This window comes from Anabrus simplex, chromosome 4 (assembly GCF_040414725.1).
Source record: "Anabrus simplex isolate iqAnaSimp1 chromosome 4, ASM4041472v1, whole genome shotgun sequence".
NCBI classification, from domain to species: Eukaryota; Metazoa; Arthropoda; class Insecta; order Orthoptera; family Tettigoniidae; genus Anabrus; species Anabrus simplex.
The window spans coordinates 132,889,421-132,909,974 of NC_090268.1; the positions used below are offsets into that span (position 1 = coordinate 132,889,421).

General features: G+C 37.6%; 1 protein-coding gene across 1 annotated transcript in view; it reads left to right on the forward strand.

Moving 5' to 3' along the window:
* Window positions 1-20,554, forward strand: part of LOC136872499 (NIF3-like protein 1) — a 71,689-nt gene that overhangs the window by 31,941 nt on the left and 19,194 nt on the right. Inside the window, exons 4-5 of the mRNA XM_067146306.2 lie at window positions 2,045-2,210; window positions 6,384-6,516. Of these exons, the coding sequence (XP_067002407.2) occupies window positions 2,045-2,210; window positions 6,384-6,516 (299 nt within the window). The remainder of the gene's footprint in view (window positions 1-2,044; window positions 2,211-6,383; window positions 6,517-20,554) is intronic.

The following is a 20,554-nucleotide window of genomic DNA, read 5'->3' on the forward strand; positions in this document are numbered from 1 at the left end:
CAGTACACCTCGGCGATCCCAGAAAATGGTTGCCATGATTTTCCTGGTGGACAGAACTGCCTTGAATTTTTTTGGTTTGGTTGGTGAATGAACATGATGCCACTCCATTGACTATCATTTACTCTCAGGAGATGCATTACAAACCCATGTTTCGTCACCAGTAATGATGCGAGTCAGGAAAGAGTCTCCTTCATCGGAATAACATCCCAGAAACGTCAGTGCTGCAGCCATACGCTTGGTTTTGTGCTCCTCTGTAAGCATGCGAGGGACCCACCGTGCACAGATTTTTTAATAATGCAGATGGTCTTTGACAATTTCATGAACAATTGTTCGAGACACATTAGGAAAATGTTCACAGAGTTCATTAATTGTGACGCGCCGATCATTCCTCACGCATTCGTGGTGATGTAGCGGTGAATAGCCTTATGCTTGAAGAATGTATTCGTAACAGCTAAACCCATACCAGCACAGAAGTCCAGCAAATGCTTCCCATTCCCATTAGCTTCCATATCTTCCCCACATTTACCAATCACCCTTTCGTTTCATTCCAGACTTGTGTTAATGTCATACCTTCATACGTGCTTACGCCTGTTATGTGATGTGACCCTCTCAGGACGTGACTACAGTAACCCACAAACATGAATCACAATCACCAGAAAAAAATAATAGAAAAATTATGGAAGAGTAAAAATAATATTAGATGGATCACAGAACTTCCAGAAGACATGAGAGAATTGCATATTACAATAGAAGATTTAAAATACAAAACAAATACACTCAACATATTAAAAGAAAAACACACTAGACTACAGGCAAAAATCAACAAGCATAGAATAGGAAGAGTGGTTCCAGAAGCAGAAAGAAAATTACGTTCAGAAAGGATGAAACAGTATTGGGCTGACAAAAAGAAGAAACACCTCCATAAACCTAAGTAGTCCTACGTTGGCTAAAAAATTAAAATAAATGAATTATTATTATATGAAGTTGTTTTGAATAATTTAGGTGGATGTTTAATGAGCATTATTGAATTGATGAATTGTGTAATTTAATGGAGTTTGAATTCTTACAGTATGTTTTTTTTTAAAAAATATGTGATTTAACTAAGTAGACTGAAGAGTGGGGAATCTTGGGTGTGTGTAATTATTGAAGTTATTCTGGTTGGCTTATCTCGTGATGTGAATTTCTAGTGCCTCTTTTATTTTTAAAGATTTAAAAAAATTATTTTTGATGTGTGATTTGATTCTATGTTGATTTCTGTAAAGCATTGGGCATTCTCAAGTACATGCTCATAGAAATCCAAGTGTCTGTTGTGTCTAATTGCGATTTTGTGTTCTTTGTATTTAATGTGGAAATTATGTTTGGTTTGTATGTTTGTTTCTTTTTCAGAGAAAACCTGTTGTTAAAGGTTTTCTTTTTCCAGTATTTTCTAAATTTTATTTGATCATAAATTAGTTTTGGCAGACTGAAGAATGTAACTGTTATAGAGTCATGTAATGGACATTTTGTTAGAAGTCTTGGATTTTTAATTGACGATCAGTTTGGCTGTTTACTCAAATGTGGAAGAGACTTACATGTTTACTGAAAGACATGATTTTTGGGTGTAATATGCCGTTGTACATGGACTGATTGGTGGAAATTTGTTCTATTCTGTGGGTTTCTTGGGGTGTAGTGTATGGTGATGTATAGGTTAATCCTTGTTGAGTTACCTGTTATAGAGATTTGCATGGTGATTGTTTTGTTTTTGTAATAAAGGTACGGTACATTGATAATACTGTTAATGAAATCTTGTGAGCATGTTCAGATTTTACTTTCAGAATATCTTGTAGTTTTGTTCTAAAAATCTGGCAAACTGTTCTGCAAATTAATTGTAGAATGATTTCCTTTCTGTTTATTGTTCATTTCTGTTCTGTTCATTGTAAACTCAACTGTATTTATTCAGTGGTCTTTATAAACGATATGTAGGCTATTAGACTTACAATACAATGACTTAAAATGAAACCTTGAAAACAGGAGTAATTATCATATGCCTTAATATTTTATCCAGAGACAACAGAAGTGACTCCTCTTGTCCCAGCAGTGAACAACTATGATTCGTACTTGGTGGAAGTGGTATTACCTAACACAGCAAAAGGACTTGCAGCAGCTAATGAACTTCAGTCAAAGTGGTCTGTGGTCAAAGGAGAACTTGATGGGGAAACTGATTGTCAGACGTTAGTACAGCTGTTTATTGTTATTGTAATTATACAGTAGTGTTTCCTGCCATTCTTTCTGCATTTAATATGAATTACAACAATTAATTTATGGCAGTAGAAGGATTATATCACTTAAATGACCTAACTTTTATTTTTTGTAATTTGCTTTATGTCGCACCGACAGAGATAGGTCTTATGGCAACGATAGTACGATAGTATAGGAAAGGGCTGGGAATGGGAAGGAAGTGGCTATGGCCTTAATTAAGGTACATCTCCAGCATTTGCCTGGTGTGAAAATGGGAAAACACGGAAAACCATCTGAAGAGTTGCGGACAGTGGGGTTCAAACCCACTATCTCCTTGATGCAAGCTCACAGCTGCGCGCACCTAACCGCATGGCCAACTTGCCCGGTTCAATGGCCTAACTAGGGGAATTCAAATCATATAGGATGCTCTCTCTTTCCATACTGATCACTCATTGTGTTTATCCTATTACGTGCTTACAATACAGTGGCTTAAAATGGAACCTTGAAAACAGGAGTAATTAATGTTTGCTTTAATACTTTATCCAGAGACAACAGAAGTGACTCCTCTTGTTCCAGCATTACTGATTACATTCTTCTTCTTCTTCTTCTTTTATGACCACATAGGATCACTTTAGTCAGTCCGTCGTTCAGGTCTCTTTGAAGGGATTGTTCGGGCTTTGCGGTCCTCCCAGTACTTCTTCAGACGCTCCGATCTTCGTGCCCTTTCCTCAGTTGAAAATGTGCGTGTTGTTGGTTTGTTTTGTGTAAGGGTAAAGCGGAGGTTTGTATTCTTGAGTTTTGTATTCAATTTTATCTTATTTTTGGTGTCTTCTGTTGTAAGGCCTATTTCCTTCAGATCCTCTCTTACTTCTCTGATCCATTTACATCCTGTTGTGGTATTTTTTGAGACGAGATTGTGTTGTACTAGTTGTTTCAGAAGTCTCGAGTCCTGCATCCTCATGATATGTCCAAAGAATCCCAGTCTCCTCTTACGCATAGTATCTGTAATGGGTTCTAGCTCTTTGTACACAACTTTGTTAGGTATTAACCGCCACTGTCCATCTTTCTGATATTTTTTGTTGATACAGGTTCTTCCAATCCTCCTTTCAATTTTCTGAAGTCTGTCAGTCTTTGATTGTTTATTCAGGTAAAAGAGTGTTTCTGCTGCATATGTAGCTTCGGGTTTTATAACTATGTTGTAGTGTTTTATTTTTGTATTTATTGATAGACATTTCTTTTTGTAGATATCCCATGTTAATTTTTGTGCTTTAGCTAATCTATTTGTTCTTACTTGGATTGAGATTTTTTCATTTAAGTTATGTGTTATTACTTCTCCAAGATATTTAAACTGAGTTACTATTTTGATTTTATTACCATTTATGGTGACTTCTTTTAGGTGTGTTGGTTTTTGGGGCATAATTTCTGTTTTTTCAAATGATATTTTGAGGCCAATTTTATTTGCAATGTTTTGAAGTTCTGATATCTGGGTTTTTGCTTCTTTTATGTCCACTGCTAGTAATGCTAAATCATCAGCAAAACCCAGGCAATTTGTTTTGATTTTTCGGCCAATCTTTATTTTGGGGGGACATTTTCTAAACCATTCCCTCATTACCATTTCTAGAGCACAGTTAAATAATAGTGGTGAGAGCCCATCTCCCTGCCGTAGTCCAGTTTTAATTTCAAATATCTCTGATGTTTCACCCCTAAACTTCACTTTTGACTTGGTATTGGTGAGAGTCAATTTTATCATGTTTATTAATTTGGGGTGTAGTCCAAGGTGTCTTAAAATTTTAAACAGAGATTCTCTATGGATGCAATCATAAGCTTTCTTGAAATCTACAAATGTTATCACCATATCTCTGTTTCTTCTCCTGTTATAGTCCATTATCAACTTAAGACTCATGATCTGATCAGGACAGCTCCTCCAGGGTCTGAAACCTCCTTGATATTCTCCTAGTTCTTTCTCAAGTTGTAAACTTATCCTATTAAGGATGATTATTGAAAATATTTTGCATGTTATGTCTAGGAGAGAGATTCCCCTGTAGTTATTAGGGTCGGTTTTGTCCCCTTTTTTGTGCATTACATTAACAAAAATACATTATTGTTATCATGATAGTCTCTGTAAGCACGTAGAGTATTACGTTTATGTTGTCTTCTGAATCTCGTTCACTATCACTCGTGTCACTATTAGAGAGAGTCGAGACATGATGAAAAGTAATCATTATAAACTTCGTGACTATTGTCAGGAATATTGGCAGCACTAGAAGACCGAGCAGAGTGACCACGCATGCTAATGTGCTACAGCTATGGGGCCAAGCCCTGTATTCGGAAGATGCGTAGGTTCGAACCCTACTGCTGGCTGTCCTGTGGTTTCTGTGGTTTTCCATTTTCATTTCCAGGCAAATGCTGGGACAGTTCCTATTCATAGACCACAGCCAATTCCTTCCACCTCCTTACCCAGTTTCGTTCAACAGCATTCATTTCACTTTCGTTAATTCGTAATCCAAAAAGCTTCTTCTTCTTCTTCTACTTCGTCTTCTTCTTCTTCTTCTTCTTCTTCTTCTTCTTCTTCTTCTTAATTATCTGGGATCTTTAAGTCCAGGTTTTTTTGGCTGGATGTCCTTCATGATGCCAACCCTGTGAAGGGGTGTATATAGTCACAGTTGCATGTTTCTGTGGTGATTGGTATTGTGATGAGTTGTTTCAAATACCAACTAGAGGAATTAAGCAAATGCAGCTAAAATCTCCAGCCTGACTGGGAATCGAACCTGGGGCCCTCTGAACCGAAGGCACTGTACTGACCGCTCAGGTATGGAGCCAGACCAACAGAATACCGAAGTGTCTGGGTAAAACCTTAGATAGAACCCTGTCCTGTAAGAAGACCTTAACTTATTTTGCTGGTAAACTAAAAATCAGAAGCATCATCTTGCATAAACTGTGCAGTACAGTGGGGAGCTTCTGCTACAACTCTCAGGTGCTAAGCCTGTTTTTCTCAACAGATGAATATGGCACTTCTGTCTGGCTAAATAGCCCATACATTGGTAAAGTTGATGCTCTGCTGAACGACGAATTGCAACTGATATCTGGTACAATCAGAGCCATACCCACATACTGGCTGCCTGTCCTAAGTAACATTGTGCTCTCAAGCCTGTGTTGCTAACAAGCTTTTCTTTAGAAATACAAGAAAGTAATCAAAAACTCTGTCCTTCCTATCCATTTTGATATTTCTGATGATAAAATCTGAAAACTTAAAATACCAAGGGTGCTTCATTACAACAGTCTAACAATTAATTAGAAAATTTCCATGTTATATCAAAGTGGGAAGAACAATAGAAAATCCAGACCAACCCTGTGCTGCATGGCTTCCTAGATACATGTCAGCAAACCCCTGGCTTTGAACTTGCCAGAGGAAGCTGCTTAGCATTGAATAGGGTCAGGACTAGACATGGAAAATGTGCAGATTTGCTGCTTACATGGGGCAAGATACCACCTCTGAAAGGTGACTGGAGCGTCTCAGTAAACTACCTTGCTTAAAGTCACAGAATGTCCCCATCGATCTTACCATGGAAATACTGAATATTTCCTCAATGCCACTCCAGCATCAATCCAGTGGATTACAGTAATTGTAAAATTACTGTGTAGTAGCCATATAATTTGTATTTGTATATGATAATGCTGGATTTAGAACATTAAACTAATACTGTAGTATTTATTATAATATTTTATTTCCATGGGATTGCTTGCTGTACTCGTTGTTGTTGGTTAATTATGTTTTAACTTTGCATTATTATTACACTGTAAGTGACCATTGCTACCGGGATATTTCCCAATTGCAATGTATTTATTATTAATATAATAATAGTAATTATAATAAGAAAAATAAATAGTATCAAACCTCCATTTCCAACTTGGAAATGTTTGTCCTTGTGTCCTCTTCCTCTTGCTTCCTCTTCCTACACTGACCTGCCATTTTGTTCATCCTCTTACGTGTTCCTTCTCTTGTTCCTATCTCTCTTTATACACGACTTATTTCTGAAAAATGTGCATCTGCAGGGAACTTGTGCTCATTTTCTTCTTCTTTTTTTTAGTGAATGTACGTAACAATGAGGTAAATACCAACAAATATAAATAACAAAATAACAAAAATAATATTTCCATTCCTTTAGAATGCCTGACACAGGAGTCTTAAAGCTTATCACTCGCTGTACATCTCCTTCAGTAACAAAGTTAGTCGACATACTCAACTCAACAGGATTTGGATCAAATGAAGATCATATAAAAGTGATGAAATATGAAAAGGTTAGTAAAAATCTAATTACTATGATTTTGTGCTTACATTTTATCTTATCTGTACTTCTCTCTTACACTGCATTAAGTGACTAGTTGTGTAGCTTGTCTTTTACATTAAAATGTGTATGATTGAATTCTTGGATAGTATTTGAGACAGTTCAAATGCAAATACAAGAAGCATGTTACTGAAATGAACACATCTTGTATGCAATCGTGACTTCTGATTTGAAACGTTTTGGCATGTTGTGAAGGCTCAAGCGGAGAGGAAAGGGAGTGAAAAGGATGAGCAGAGGATACACCCTATACTGGAGTGGAAGAGATGAGGCAAAAAATGGAGTAGGAGTGATTGTTAACAAAATCATGGATGAAAATGTGGATAGGGTAGAGTATGTTAGTGATACAATAATCAGAGTATGACTGAGGATGGAAGGAGGAGTGAAACATTTCATCCAAGTTTATGCACCCCAAACTGGTAACAGTGAGGAAAATACAGAGGAATTCTTGAAAACACTTGAGGAATAATCACTGATGTGGAAGTGATAGTCATGGGAAACCTCAATGCGCAGGTTAGAAATGACAGAACTGGTAAAGAAGAAGTTATTGGTCCATTTGGATATGGAGGAAGATAAGTTGATTGATTGTTGTGAGAGAAATGGAATGATTGTGGGTAACACTTGGTTTAGAAAGAAGAATAGTAGAAAGATCACTAGATATGGCTGGGATGAAAGAAGGACAAAGAGAGTTACTGAATTTTTTTGGTTGAGAAAATAAATTGTAAACATTTAATGGGTGTAACAGCACTACAAGGTGAGGCATTTAATGGAGACCACAGAGTTTGTTTGTTTGTCCAACCCTTGTCCCATTTCTCTACGGGGTCGGGTATGAGGTGAGATGAATCTGTCGTGACGGGTTTTTATGGTCGAAAGCTCTTTCTGACATAAAATTGTGAGAGTAAAAGAAATAAGACAGAAAATAAAAGTATAGAAATTAAAAGATAAAAGAACTCAGGAGAAATTTCAGGAGGAATTAAAACAGCACATCCCTATATCAGAATTAGAAAGTGTAGAAGAAGAATGGACCAAATTTAAAAACATGTTTGTAAGCTGTGCAGAGAAGATTTTTGGCAGAACTTTGGTGAGAGTGAAGGAAAAAGAAGACACCTTGGTGGATTGAGAAAGTGAAAGAGGTTGTTAAACCAAAGAAGAAAGCGTGGCAAGAATGGAATAGAGATATGAAAGAAGGAAGTAAGATTAAGTATCAGGAAATTAAAAGTAAGTGTAAAAAAAGAGATAAATGAGGAAAAGAAGAAATGTTGCGAGAGAGATTTACACAAGAGTTGGGAAAGGATGTAAATGGATGTATTGATTGGTAAAAAAATAAGAGGAAAAATATCTGCTCAAAACAAGTGAAGGAAGAGAGTTATTACATATCAGATCCAGAGGAGATAAAGAATAGGTGGAAAGATTATTTTGATAAAATCCTGAATGTGGGAAATGATGCAGAAGAGAGTGTAGTGGTAAATCAGGATGATCCAGAAGTAGAGAGTGATATTACAATGGCAGAGGTGGAAATGGCTGTTAAACAAATGAAAACAAGAAAAGCAGCAGGGATGGATGAAATATGTGTGGAAATGATGATGGCAGCAGGACCTATTTGTCTACATTGGTTATTTAGGCTGCTAAGGTGTATATCGAGGAAAAAGCAAGTACCTGATGATTGGTGTAAAGGTGTAATAATATCAATATTTAAGAAAGGTGGCAGGGAGGTATGTGACAGTTATTGAGGAATTACACTGTTGTCACAAGTAGCCAAAATATTAGAAAGAATAATAAAAAGGAGGTTGAGAGGAAGGGTGGATAGAAATTTAGAAGAAGATCAGTATGGATTTCAACAGGGCAGGTCAATGATAGACTTCATATTTACCATGAGATTAATGATGGAAACGTATATATGTTCAGTCCTTAGCCCAAATCAATCATATAAGTTCTAGGTCAATATTCCTAATTAGCCTTAAGATTTTAAAAGTGGCTGAAAATGCTCAGAAAATGAGCAAAACATATACCATATTTTAATAATTTAGCAATAAAATAAGAATGAAATCCTAATTTTGTAAGCTAGTTGAGTATTGAATAAGTGGAATAATAAATTTATTGTTTTTACTTTCATTTGATCTTCAATACGGATTTTAAAATGAGAATAGTCGCTTGCAACATACCACTTAGTCGAGCAGCTCGTCTCCTTTCTCCCAAGTCCTCCCAGCCCAAATTTCAACATTTTTGTAACACTGCTCTTTTGTCGGAAATCACCCAGAACAGATCGAGCTGCTTTTCTTTGGATTTTTTCCAGTTCTTGAATCAAGTAATCCTGGTGAAGGTCCCATACACTGGAACCATACTCTAGATGGGGTCTTACCAGAGACTTATATGCCCTCTCCTTTATATCCTTACTACAACACCTAAATACCCTCATAACCTTGTGCAGAGATCTGTACCCTTTATTTACAATCATATTTATGTGATTACCCCAATGAAGATCTTTCCTTATATTAACACCTAGGTACTTACAATGATCCCAAAAAGGAACTTTCACCCCATCAACGCAGTAATTAAAACTGAGAGGACTTTTCCTATTTGTGAAACAATGTGTTGTACAAATTTTTTCATTTTGTCTAGCAAGCCTAAGCCATCAGACATGCTTCGTATATTTGTGATTTGCTCAATTGTCAGCATTCCAGTTATCACAAATCAAGGGGAGGTTTTGTAACTGTACAAGAGTATGATCCTCAATTTTAGGTTAGGAAATATTTGTATATGACTATGTCCCAATTTTAGGTTAGGAAATTTTCATAAAATAATTTGTAATATTAATGTAGTGAAAAATTGTATAATTTTGTTAATTTATACTGTAAAAACGTAATATTATAAGAAGAATTTGTAGTAGGGAATTTTGTATCTGTGTATCATTATATTGGTGTAACTTTAATTTGTGTAAGAGTCTGCACATGGCATGGCAGTGTAGATTGCTCAAGATTATGCAACATGGAAAACAGTGGCTATATTGCGAAAGACGGTTGAAGTCAGTTGAAAGTGTTGCAACAAAGTGGCTTGGAAACTCAGGGTATGGCCAGGAAGTATAGGCTGAAGATGGAATTGATCAATGTGGATGTACATGAATGGACGTTCTATGTCACATCAGCCACTTGATAGCCAATACAAGGGCTTTGTTTCAAGCAAGGTTGGGTTGACCGAGTGATGCGTTAAGATGTGCCTGTAAGGGCATTGCTACACATAAACATTTTGGGATGCTATAACCACGTGTAGCAAGCCTATATATAAGTGTGTACGCGTGTGCGGCAAGAATTCTGATTTTATTCTCATTCGACACTGGTGATCCTATACTATTGTTCTTCAGTATCCATTACAGAGTGAGCACTCTATAATTACAGATGATTACAAGTTTCAGGTGGGCATTCTGTAAAAGACACTGCTAAGTGTTTATTTGTTAGTCAAACTCTGTTTTATTCTTCTGTGAGATAATGTACAATGGGAGTGGTGGTGTATACTGCATGCACATTCTGAAGTGGATGCGTTGTTGTGCACAGAGCTAATTCTTGCTAGAGGAAATCATCGGCCGAGTATGCAGTTCTTCAGTTGGAGAAACATGAGGGGCCACATTAACCTGTGCTGGAAGCTGGGATGACTCAAGACATCGATTAAGAGGAGTGTAAAATAAGGTTAGGGATAGTCTTTGTAAAGAAGAGTGTATCCGTACGTATAGAAAGTCATCTTATTTATCTTATCTAGATAAGGGTTCTTCTTCTGTAGCAGTAAGCAGTGCAGAGGGACTGTTACCTGGAGGTATGTCATACAAAATGTATATAGTGAAAATAATTGTATTTAAATTGTGGGTAGATGACTTACTGGTGGTTTGTAGATGTTTGTATATTTGCCTTTTGGAAACGGCAAAGACGAGTTGGTCTCATCAAAATGTATATATTGAAACTAATTGTATCCAAATTGTGGGTAGATGACTCGCTGGTGGTTTGTAGATGTTTGTATATTTGCCTTTTCTAAATGCCAATACGAGTTGGTCTCATCACATGATGATTATTGTTGGTGCTTGTCATGTGTTATTTTGTTTTGGGAGTAAATTCATGTAGTAAAACTAGAGTTAAATCTTCTATTGGTGGAGTACTGGTAAGGAAAAACCTGGCATGCTACCCAAATTTAATTTCAGGGGTAAACAGTAACAGGTAAGGTTATAAAGCAAGTTTGGAGCCTTGACAGCGTGATGACCGTCGCCTTGGGAAAGGGAGTTCCTTTATGCTATAGAGAGTTAATTATTCCTGTAAATCTTTTGCAGGTGGCGCCCAATTTTGTTATTTATATTTTATTCTAGTTACAATTTATCCATTTAGTATTTTCAGTGTTGCCAAAATGTTACAGTTTTGTCCAGATTTATTCACCCTTCCAGTGCTTTCACTGTTCACATAATCACACTCACTTTCATTATCTGAAGCTAACAGATAATCACCTGAATCATTATTGTGCAAAATATATATTTCTTCTTCTGGAATCGCCCTATTATTACAAAATTTACTTCTGTTTGAAGCTTTGTCTACTATACAACCACCTTGAACTCTTCTGGTCTTCAAAAACACAAGCATGTCGGAGCGTGCTACACTAAACGAGCGCTAAATGACTTTACTGGTAACTCGTAAGATTGATAGTAGTTAAAAGGATGCTATTCACATGTTGAGTATTCAGCCTGAAGGCTGATCCAATCCCCAACAGCTCTGCCACCAACTGTCATAGATGGCCTTGGCATCACTGAAGGGGTATACTAGGGAAATGAAGATTGAGGTAGTTTCCCATTTCTTTCTTCACTGGGCCCTCTGAAATGCATGAAGCAACCGACCCTATGAGTAACATTTTCATACCATTCATAGAGGGACTGGCTGCATAAGGAATGCCATTACTAACATCATTCATACTGTCAAAACCAAGAATGAGACTGAGACTGATCAATGAAAGGAACAAATTTGTTCTAGACCATATCAGAAGACATAGTGCAATGTAAACACTAGCTCTCGCCAGCAAGGGCATGTTTACCAGAAATGACCACTAGCTTGGATATTAAATCCAACAAGATCGGTCTACATACAAGTACAAAGAAAGCCAAGTTCATGCAGATTGGTAGAACCCAAGATAAGAGGCCCATAACAGCCCATGGTCAGGCCATAGAACAAGTTGAACAGTTCACCTACATTGCCAGTGAACAAAGAGGTCCCAAAGTGAGCCTAGTATTGCTTATGTTACCGTGGTTTAGTGGTAGGTAGAGGTGAAAGAAGGTGCGGGCGTGAACGGGTCTCAAACTACGGAATCAAAGTTAATGTAAAATTTAACAAGGTTATATTTTCTTTTCAAAAACAAAGAAATAACAAGCATGGCAGGTACAAAGTAGCAAATCAAAAGGGGAGTTACAATATTTACAGGATTTGGGCTTCGCGCCCTGACTTTACACAGCTTGGGCAATCAGCTCAGTTTTACCCCAAACACAAGTTTCAACAGAGGGGCAGAAAACCCCATTCATGCCTAGGAGCCCTTGCTCCAAATTACACTGAAAAGCCTCCTCGAGGCATACAACACTCAATTTTCAAAAGAGCCACACGCTCTCAAATTTAAGCCTCTCCCGGGCCACACCAAACTCCACCTTCAAGTTGTCCTCACTGGACATAGACACAGGGGTAAAATACCCAACCTACTGAGGTCTATTAAATGAAAAGGGGCAATTACATGACCTCTAAAATAACAATTTGAGAGGAGGCGATCTTGCACTCCTAATACACTTGTTTTTAAAACCTAATCTGGCTCTAGGCCACTAATGCAAGGGCTAATCCCATACTACAGAGGTGACTTTAGAAAAGAGCAATTGGTTTTACATTAACGAAGAATAGGTTGAGAAAATAAGTTCACCTCAAAACAATGTGAGTGGGAGGTCGAGAGGGTTAGCACTCTCTATCCCAATATGCAGCTTAAAAGAGAATAGATGAAAAGATTGGTTACATTTTAGGAAAAGGTTACAGGGTGGAAACGCTTCGAACCCGCCCCGAGAGTTAAACTGCCAACCTAGCAAGAAAAGAAGTTATTAAGAGGCCACTACCTGGTGTTGAACAGCTGTAGAAGAAAGAGGCGCTTCCCGCCCCCTGCTATGTACTTTACACACTGAAAGATGGAACAGAAGTGGCCCGGAGACCCAAAAATCAGCAGTTTATATCCTCTCGCAGAAATTTCGAGGCGTTAGGGGAATGAAAACACCCTCCCGCAAATTCTTTATTGGCTAGGGTACAGAAACATATCCAAGTTGGGGGAAGATACATCGGATTGGTCGGAAATAACTCAAAGAAATTCGGGATTGGATAAATCTAAAACAAGGGGAAAAAGAGGGGTATACAGCCAACTTAAATAATAACAGAAAGAAATTTAGCAAAGAACAAACATTTGAAATAAAAATTTCTCCAACAAAATAGTTCTTTGACTCCGCACTAGGTTGCACTATTGTTGATCTTCAGTAGTGTCCTCTAGAAGAGAAAGTTCACACTTCTTACTTCAAGCGAAACAAAAACACATCAAAAATGACACCGTTCAAAAACTCAAAGTTTTCCATGTGGTGACATCTTCAGAGAAAGTAGAGAATTGATAGCGTAGATAAAGTTCAGACTTCCTCCAGCAGAGGAGTTTCAACAGGCGCAAATTTTAAATTAGCGGCGTGGAGGTGTACCGCCCGGTACAGCTTATATTTATTTATAGCAGCCATAAGTTTGTTATGAAGGGTCTTTGATTTTCCAAGACAGTTGCTGCCTGTCAGGATGGCTAAGCAGATCAATTGGTGTCATATGATTAGTATATTAGCTATATTGTATGACTTTTTTTGACTGAATTTGCTACTTCTCATATCAGATTGTTCTTGATGAGACTCACTCGACCCAGTTCCTGCTATCGCACAAGATTAAAATTCTTGGATGAGCCAGAAATTGAACCTAGGACCTCTGAATAAGAGACTGTTTTTGCTATTTGATTTACGTTGCACCAACACAGATAGGTCTTACGGCGACGATGGGACAGGAAAGGTCTAGAGATGGGAAGAAAACAGCCGTGGCCTTAATTAAGGTACAGCCCCAGCATTTGCCTGGTGTGAAATGGGAAATCACAGAAAACCATCTTCAGGGATGCCGACAGAGGGGTTTGAACTCACTATCTTCCGGATGCAAGCTCACAGCTGTGCACCCCTAACCGCATGGCCAACTTGCCCAGTTGGAATAAGAGACTGAGATCATACTCGATCTAATAGTGGTCATTAGCCCACTGGGAACAGGGATGGTTTCCTAGTTGTACTTCTCTTAAAATAAAATAATCACCACCATCATCTACCCACTTTATTATATTAATGTAGTATAATACCTGGAACTAGAACTTGATAGGTACCAAAAAATTAAAAATAGGTTGCGTAGAGAGTACTGCAAAAAACAAAAAAATAGGCACTTTAATAGGCTCTAAAACAAAAATAAGCATTTAAAGAAAGGGTGAAAACTTAACTCAAAATGTCACTTATTGTATTTTTAAGCATTTTACATTGTGCATAAAGTAAAATTGTTCATAACGAGCTGTTTCTCCCACAGTCACTCTACAAACTTGGGTGATAATGAATAACTAAACATTTCTCACTGCTGTCCAAAGTGAAACGACATCTCTTGTCACTTGCGTAAAAAGATATCTTTTGACCTGACAAGAGCACAGAGGAGCATATTTAATTGAAGTGATATCATTCAGCTCCAAGTCAGGGATTGTTAGGCACTGTCCGTTTAAGACGAAGTAGTGCTTAATAAAGTATCCAGACCTGTATTTTCTGAAGCTTTTTTTTTTTTTCTTCTTTCCCACATGCCTCTGTACTTTGGTTAAAGTATCATGGAAATAATGTTAGTGGGTACAGGAAGTGGCAACCATCTTCCTTTGTGTATTGTCAAGATCCTAGATATGTCACCAAAATTGACCTAGATTTAGGTGAGATGCGCTTGAAGTTCAGAATGTGAAAGCACCTGTTACTTCAATTCACTACTTGCAGCTGCATTGTTGCTATCAACAGTTCCAGTAATTTGCAACAACTGTACACCGAGAAATGCATGAATCTAATAACTTGTACCTTACCTTAATATGAATAAATTTCACTTATGTTTTCAGCATTCAACCATGTACCCCCCACGGTGGTAGGGGCGTATTCAGTAATATTTCTCTGAAAGCAGCTGTTTTGTGATGCTACTTTGAGGAACACTTCTTTTTACAGTTATCAATATGTTGACATCTTGAACATTTGTGAAAGGTAGTATAAATGCAAATTCATCTAAATGTAAATTTTGCATACCTAATTTTACTCATACTTATGAAAAGCATCTCAAACAACCTGTGTTCTTGTTGAGTTATTTGTTACCTCAAGTTGTCTGGTTGTAATTAAATATATATTTCCAGGCTCTGAGCATTTGAGCTTTCCAACAACCATATTTGCCATAATATGACAACCTAAGACATTTGTGTTCTTACCGATGAATAATCAGAATTACAATTACAAACTATCCACTTCATGTCCATATCGATATGACAAATTAACAATCAAAGAAATATTTTTATCCACCTAATCGATACTTTATATGCCTTTGGCAATTTTTATAAAATTATTAACAGTACATGCTTCGACTGCTTTGCAGTCATTATCAGCTGTATTTACATAAGTTTAGGTGTAAATAAGTTAAAAATAAGCACATTATATGTTCTTGTAATAGACTTGATACTTTACATTTACATGTTCTTGTTACGTTACATTTAGAAAACATTCACATCCTTCTTGATAAGTTAACAAGTAAGGATCGGAATTTAAACGATACGAACGAACAAAGAAACCCTCTATATGAACATATACTTGGATATATGGAATTATTAGAAAGGAAGCAAACAAGCTTAGCAAATAAAACGAACAAGTATGACATCTCTAAGTCACAGCTAGCACACCCCTCCTCGTGAGAAACAATAACAGATGATGACACGCCCTCAACTCCCCTCTCCCTGCTGAACTGTGCTAGCAAGCAGGCTGTAACACATCGCTACTATACCAGATCGAGGACGGAGGAAACAGACCCACACCCAAAATAGCGGGAAGTAAAGAACTGAATCCAGACAGGGGTAAGTTAGAATTTTTCAAAACACTACCCTCCTTTTTTCATAAGAGATTTCTAAATGCAAAACTTTCGGAAAAATCATTTTTAATTATTCCCACTTATTTTCTGCTGGTTGCAGATCGTGTTGCAAGCTACCCAATTATATGGTCTGTGGATATAATTACTATTTAACACATCCTAACAGTGAGATGCAAGGACATTCTAGAATCTACCTTTGACAATAAGAAAATCAAGCTAATCAGCTTTTTCCACAAGTCTTCAAGCACAATATGAAAGGGACTCAGAAAAGAAGATTTTAACTCATCGACTGGAAGCCAACATGTTTTTATGAATATTTTAGTAAAGAATATGTTTTAATTATACTTCAGAAACATCCTAAATAGTTAGTTGGTGAAAAGTCAATCAGTTTTTTCAAATACGCTTCCGAACAGAAGCAATAAAAGACACTTAAAGACGTTTTTATCTTCTTCTTGGAAGAAGGAGATTTAACAATATTTTAGTTAAGAACTAGTTACTAAACACCTTTTAAGCATTCTGTGTTAAACATAGTGCTCTTTAAACAAAGTTAGACATTTTTTGCTTGTTTGTAATACTAAGGGTTAAAGTTAACTACTCTCAGTAAACTTTTATAACAAGAAAGAACAGTAGTCTAAATTACTGCATGTTACCTTTAATGCTTTTGTGATTCCCCTGTTAGCTTTACATGATTAATTTCTGGTATTATGAGTAGCTTAAAATTATGGTTCATTTACCTATACTGTATATCTTCCCAAAAATGAACTAAAAGTGACACTTGTGGATGTATATTTGAGTTCAACAAAGTTTTTTCATTAATGTGGATTCATTGAAAATCATCTTTGTGGTGTATTTATCTAGGAACTCCCTCAACATAAGGTTCTGCACTTTATTGAAGGGAATGTTTGTTGCCAGCAAAGATTTGCATAAATCAGCCTTGAAATGTTGCTGCTCTTGGTTACCAAACTCTGCTGGGGAAAAAAAAAGGCTGAAAGATGATGTGTTTTTCTTGTTTGCTTTATGTTTGTGTGTGGCTGATCTAAGTGATATTACTTTTTATATTTTATCAGAAAACATTTAGCTTACTATAGTTCAATCATGCCATAATTTTGCACAAATTATTATATGGTGAATTGAAGTAAAGAGGGGCTGCCTGGCCGAGGCGGTAAAGGCGTGCTCGGCTCGCCCCGAGTTTGAATCCCCGTCAGGAAGTCGTAAAATTTAAGAAACGAGATTTCCACTTCCGGAGGTGCATATGGCCCTGAGGTTCACTCAGCCTACACCAAAAATGAGTACCAGGTTACTTCCTGGGGGCAAAGGCAGCCGGGCGTAGAACTAACCACACTACCCCATCAAGTGCCGAGGTTACGAATAGTGGAAGCCTTTACCTTCTACTCCTCCAAGGGTCTTCATGGCCTGTACAGAGATGACTTTGCTTTACTTTGCTTTTGGACTGAAGTAAATTTACTGCACTTTGTTGAGTATTCATTAGAACTATGAATCAAACTACTTGAAAGGACAAAATTAGGAATGAAGCAATTAGGAAGGCAGCTGGGATTGAAGTCCCTATTGTCAGTGTAATGAAGAAATATAGACTTTAGTGGTTTGGACATATTATGAGAATGGAGAGCAAGAGACCTGCCAAAAAATACTTTGAACTTACTGTCCAAGGAAAAACACCAAATGGAAAGCCAAGGAAATGCTGGACAGAGACAGTGAAATCAAATGAGGAGGAGAGAGGTATCAGATTGGAAGAAGTCATGGATGATGATGATGATGACCATCACTTTACAACAAATCAGGCAGAAGATAATCCTTCTATCTGTAGTAAAATGCAGATCTTCTCCACCACTCCATTGTTTGAGAATAACACTTCTAGGAATTTTGTCCTTCAGCATTATCACTGAAGCACCAGTTACACCATCAAAAGATGTGTTGCAAAGAGAAGTGTTGAGAAAGTTACTTAATAGTAAAAATCCAGCTAAAAAATCAGATTGACAAACACTTTCATGTAATTTTTCACCAAGAAATTGGGGCAATAAACATAAAATCACCAGGACAGCAAAACGCAGCACAGCATGCAAGATAAAAGCAGGACAGAGAAGGCAAGCAGCAGCCACCATTATTGTAACAAACTCTTGGCTGCAAATAATACTTAATTTTTGTCAGTGAGAAAGTAAAGCCTTGTCATTTGTAACAGTATTGAATGTTTGAATATTTAATTTCCAATGTTCCAATACCTCAATATTGCTTTGCCTCTTTTTTTTTTTTTTTTCATGTAAATATCCATAACCATTCCCCTCTACTATAAAGTAAGCTATGTTTTTTTCTTGCAAGTTGCTTTATATCGCACCAACACAGATAGGTCTTATGGCGACGATGGGACAGGAAAGGGCTAGGAGTGGGAAAGAAGCGGCCATGGCATTAAATAAGATACAGCCCTAGAATTTGCCTGGTGTGAAAATGGGAAACCATGGAAAACCATCTTCAGGACTGCCAACAGTGGGATTCGAACCCACTACCTCCTGAATACTGGATACTGGCCGCACTTAAGCGACTGCAGCTATTGAGCTCGGTAGCTATGTTTGTTGAGTACTCAATTCGAAGATTGGTTGGATCCTGAAAAGCTATGTCATCAGCTGTCATAGATGGCCTAGGCGTCATTGAAGGGCTTACAAGGAAAATTAGGAGTGAAGTAGTAACAATAGACATTTGTAGGTCCAGTGAAATGTCGGTAAGTGCACTCAATTCGTATGTTCTAAGTTAGTGAATGATACTAGAGAAATATCGCTAAATATACATTTTCAGTTGTATATATTTTAACATTTTGTTATAGTGATTGTGTTAAGGTGTTATCTCGTAGGTGCTTAAGCTATTTCTTGAAGATTTCGGGGAGTTAATCCGCACGTCTTTAAGATTTGAGAGGAGACATCTTGGACGCAAAGAGGGTAAGCTGAAAGATATCATGCCTGATTCACTTAAAGATACAAGCAGTAACAGTAGCCACCAGCACTGTGGGAAATGTAGCGGAGATTTTGACAACATAGGTAGCGCTGTTTGCTGTGAGGGGAACTGTAAACTATGGTTTCACAAATAATGTACACAATTGACTTCTACGGAATATAATGCGTTGAAAGTGAAGAAAGGCAATCTGTTATGGATGTGTAATATCTGTAGAACCCAACTAGAGTCCTACGGAGTGAATACGTCCCCGCCAGAAGATCTTGAAATAATACAAATCGTAACAGAGAACAAATTGTCTTGTGAATCCTTGAAAGGGAAGTTGGAAGAACTGAGTGAAGTCTTTATGTCAAAAATGTCCCTTATCCTCGAGGCACAACTCCAACAAACCGAATGTCTATCAACTTACAGGAAAGAAATAACTTACGCAAATCTTACCTCTACCCAGACAGCCCAAATCCAACCCGAGATGAAAAGTCGCAGGCAGCTTTTGTCAAGAACAGATAGATCGGTAGATACCAAAACAGTAATAATAAAAATAAGGAGCGAATACAACTTTCAGAAGGTAGTTTTCAAAATAGAGGAATAGAGAAAAGGTATGATCAAGGCGGGGAACAGCAACAACTGAGGGAAAAGAGACATGGTATAGGTACCAGAAAGAATGTTGGGAAATTATGTGCAGCAGAACGTCTGGCATGGTTCTATGTCGGAAAAGTGAACACGGCTGCAACAAGAGGAGACTTAATATCCTACCTAGAAGAAAACAGAATTGCAGACATCAGGGAATGCACACTCCTGAACTCCAGGTCTACAACAATGAAAGCTTTCCGAATTGGAATTCCGTTTTCCGACAAGGATAAGCTCGATAATGAAGATTTTTGGCCAGAAGGAGTGACTTTTCGTCCCTATAGATTCTACTAAAGATAGAAGGCATGGAACAATAATAAAAGACATGACAACAAGCAAGACAAATGATGCAGGATCTGACATAAAATGCTTAGTATGGAACGTAGAAGGACTGGAAAGTGTACTTCGAGCACTGCCATTCGACATTTTTTCTGTGTATGATGTAGTGTTGCTTTCAGAGACTCTTGCAATCAAGGATCCATGTATTAATATGAGATACGCAGTTCATGTGCTAGCTACAAAGGGTGATTTGGGGAGGCCAAAGGGTGGTCTTTCTTGCCTATTGTCAACGAGAATGTCTCCTTTTAAGCTATTATATAAGTCGGACAATGTGTTAATCATCCAAACAGTGCTTCTCGCAGTTATGTGTGTGTATTTTCAACCTGAGTGGAAAGACTATGACATTATTAGTGAGCTGATGTCAGGGCTATCCAAAATAAGGAAAACAGATCATCTTATTCTTGCTGGCGATCTTAACTGTCGGATTGATATCTCAAATAAAAAAGCAGATGCTGTAATATCCTATTTGGAGTCGGAAGGTTTCTCACTACTCAATGAACGGACCGAGAAAACATACTTTTGCCCCAGTGGAAGTAGCACGATCGACCTGATTTTCAGTAACAGGATTGGACCAAGAATAATAAGACCCTCAGTATTAAGAGATGTGGCAATTAGGAAACACCTGCCTGTAGAAATTACTCTCTCAGGCTTCATCGACCCACCTATCATCATCGCCCCCCTGAAACCACCGGTGCGGAAACTGGATTTGTTCAAACTGGAGGCGTACTCTGATTCGGTGAAAGCGATTATGGAAATAATACATCTCGGCGACCCGAATGGATCCCTTCGAGCTATAGAAGATATCATCAAGGATTCTGTTATACCAAGAAGTTTGCAGGAAAGGAAAGCTAAGCCCTGGTTTAACCGAACTTGCTACAT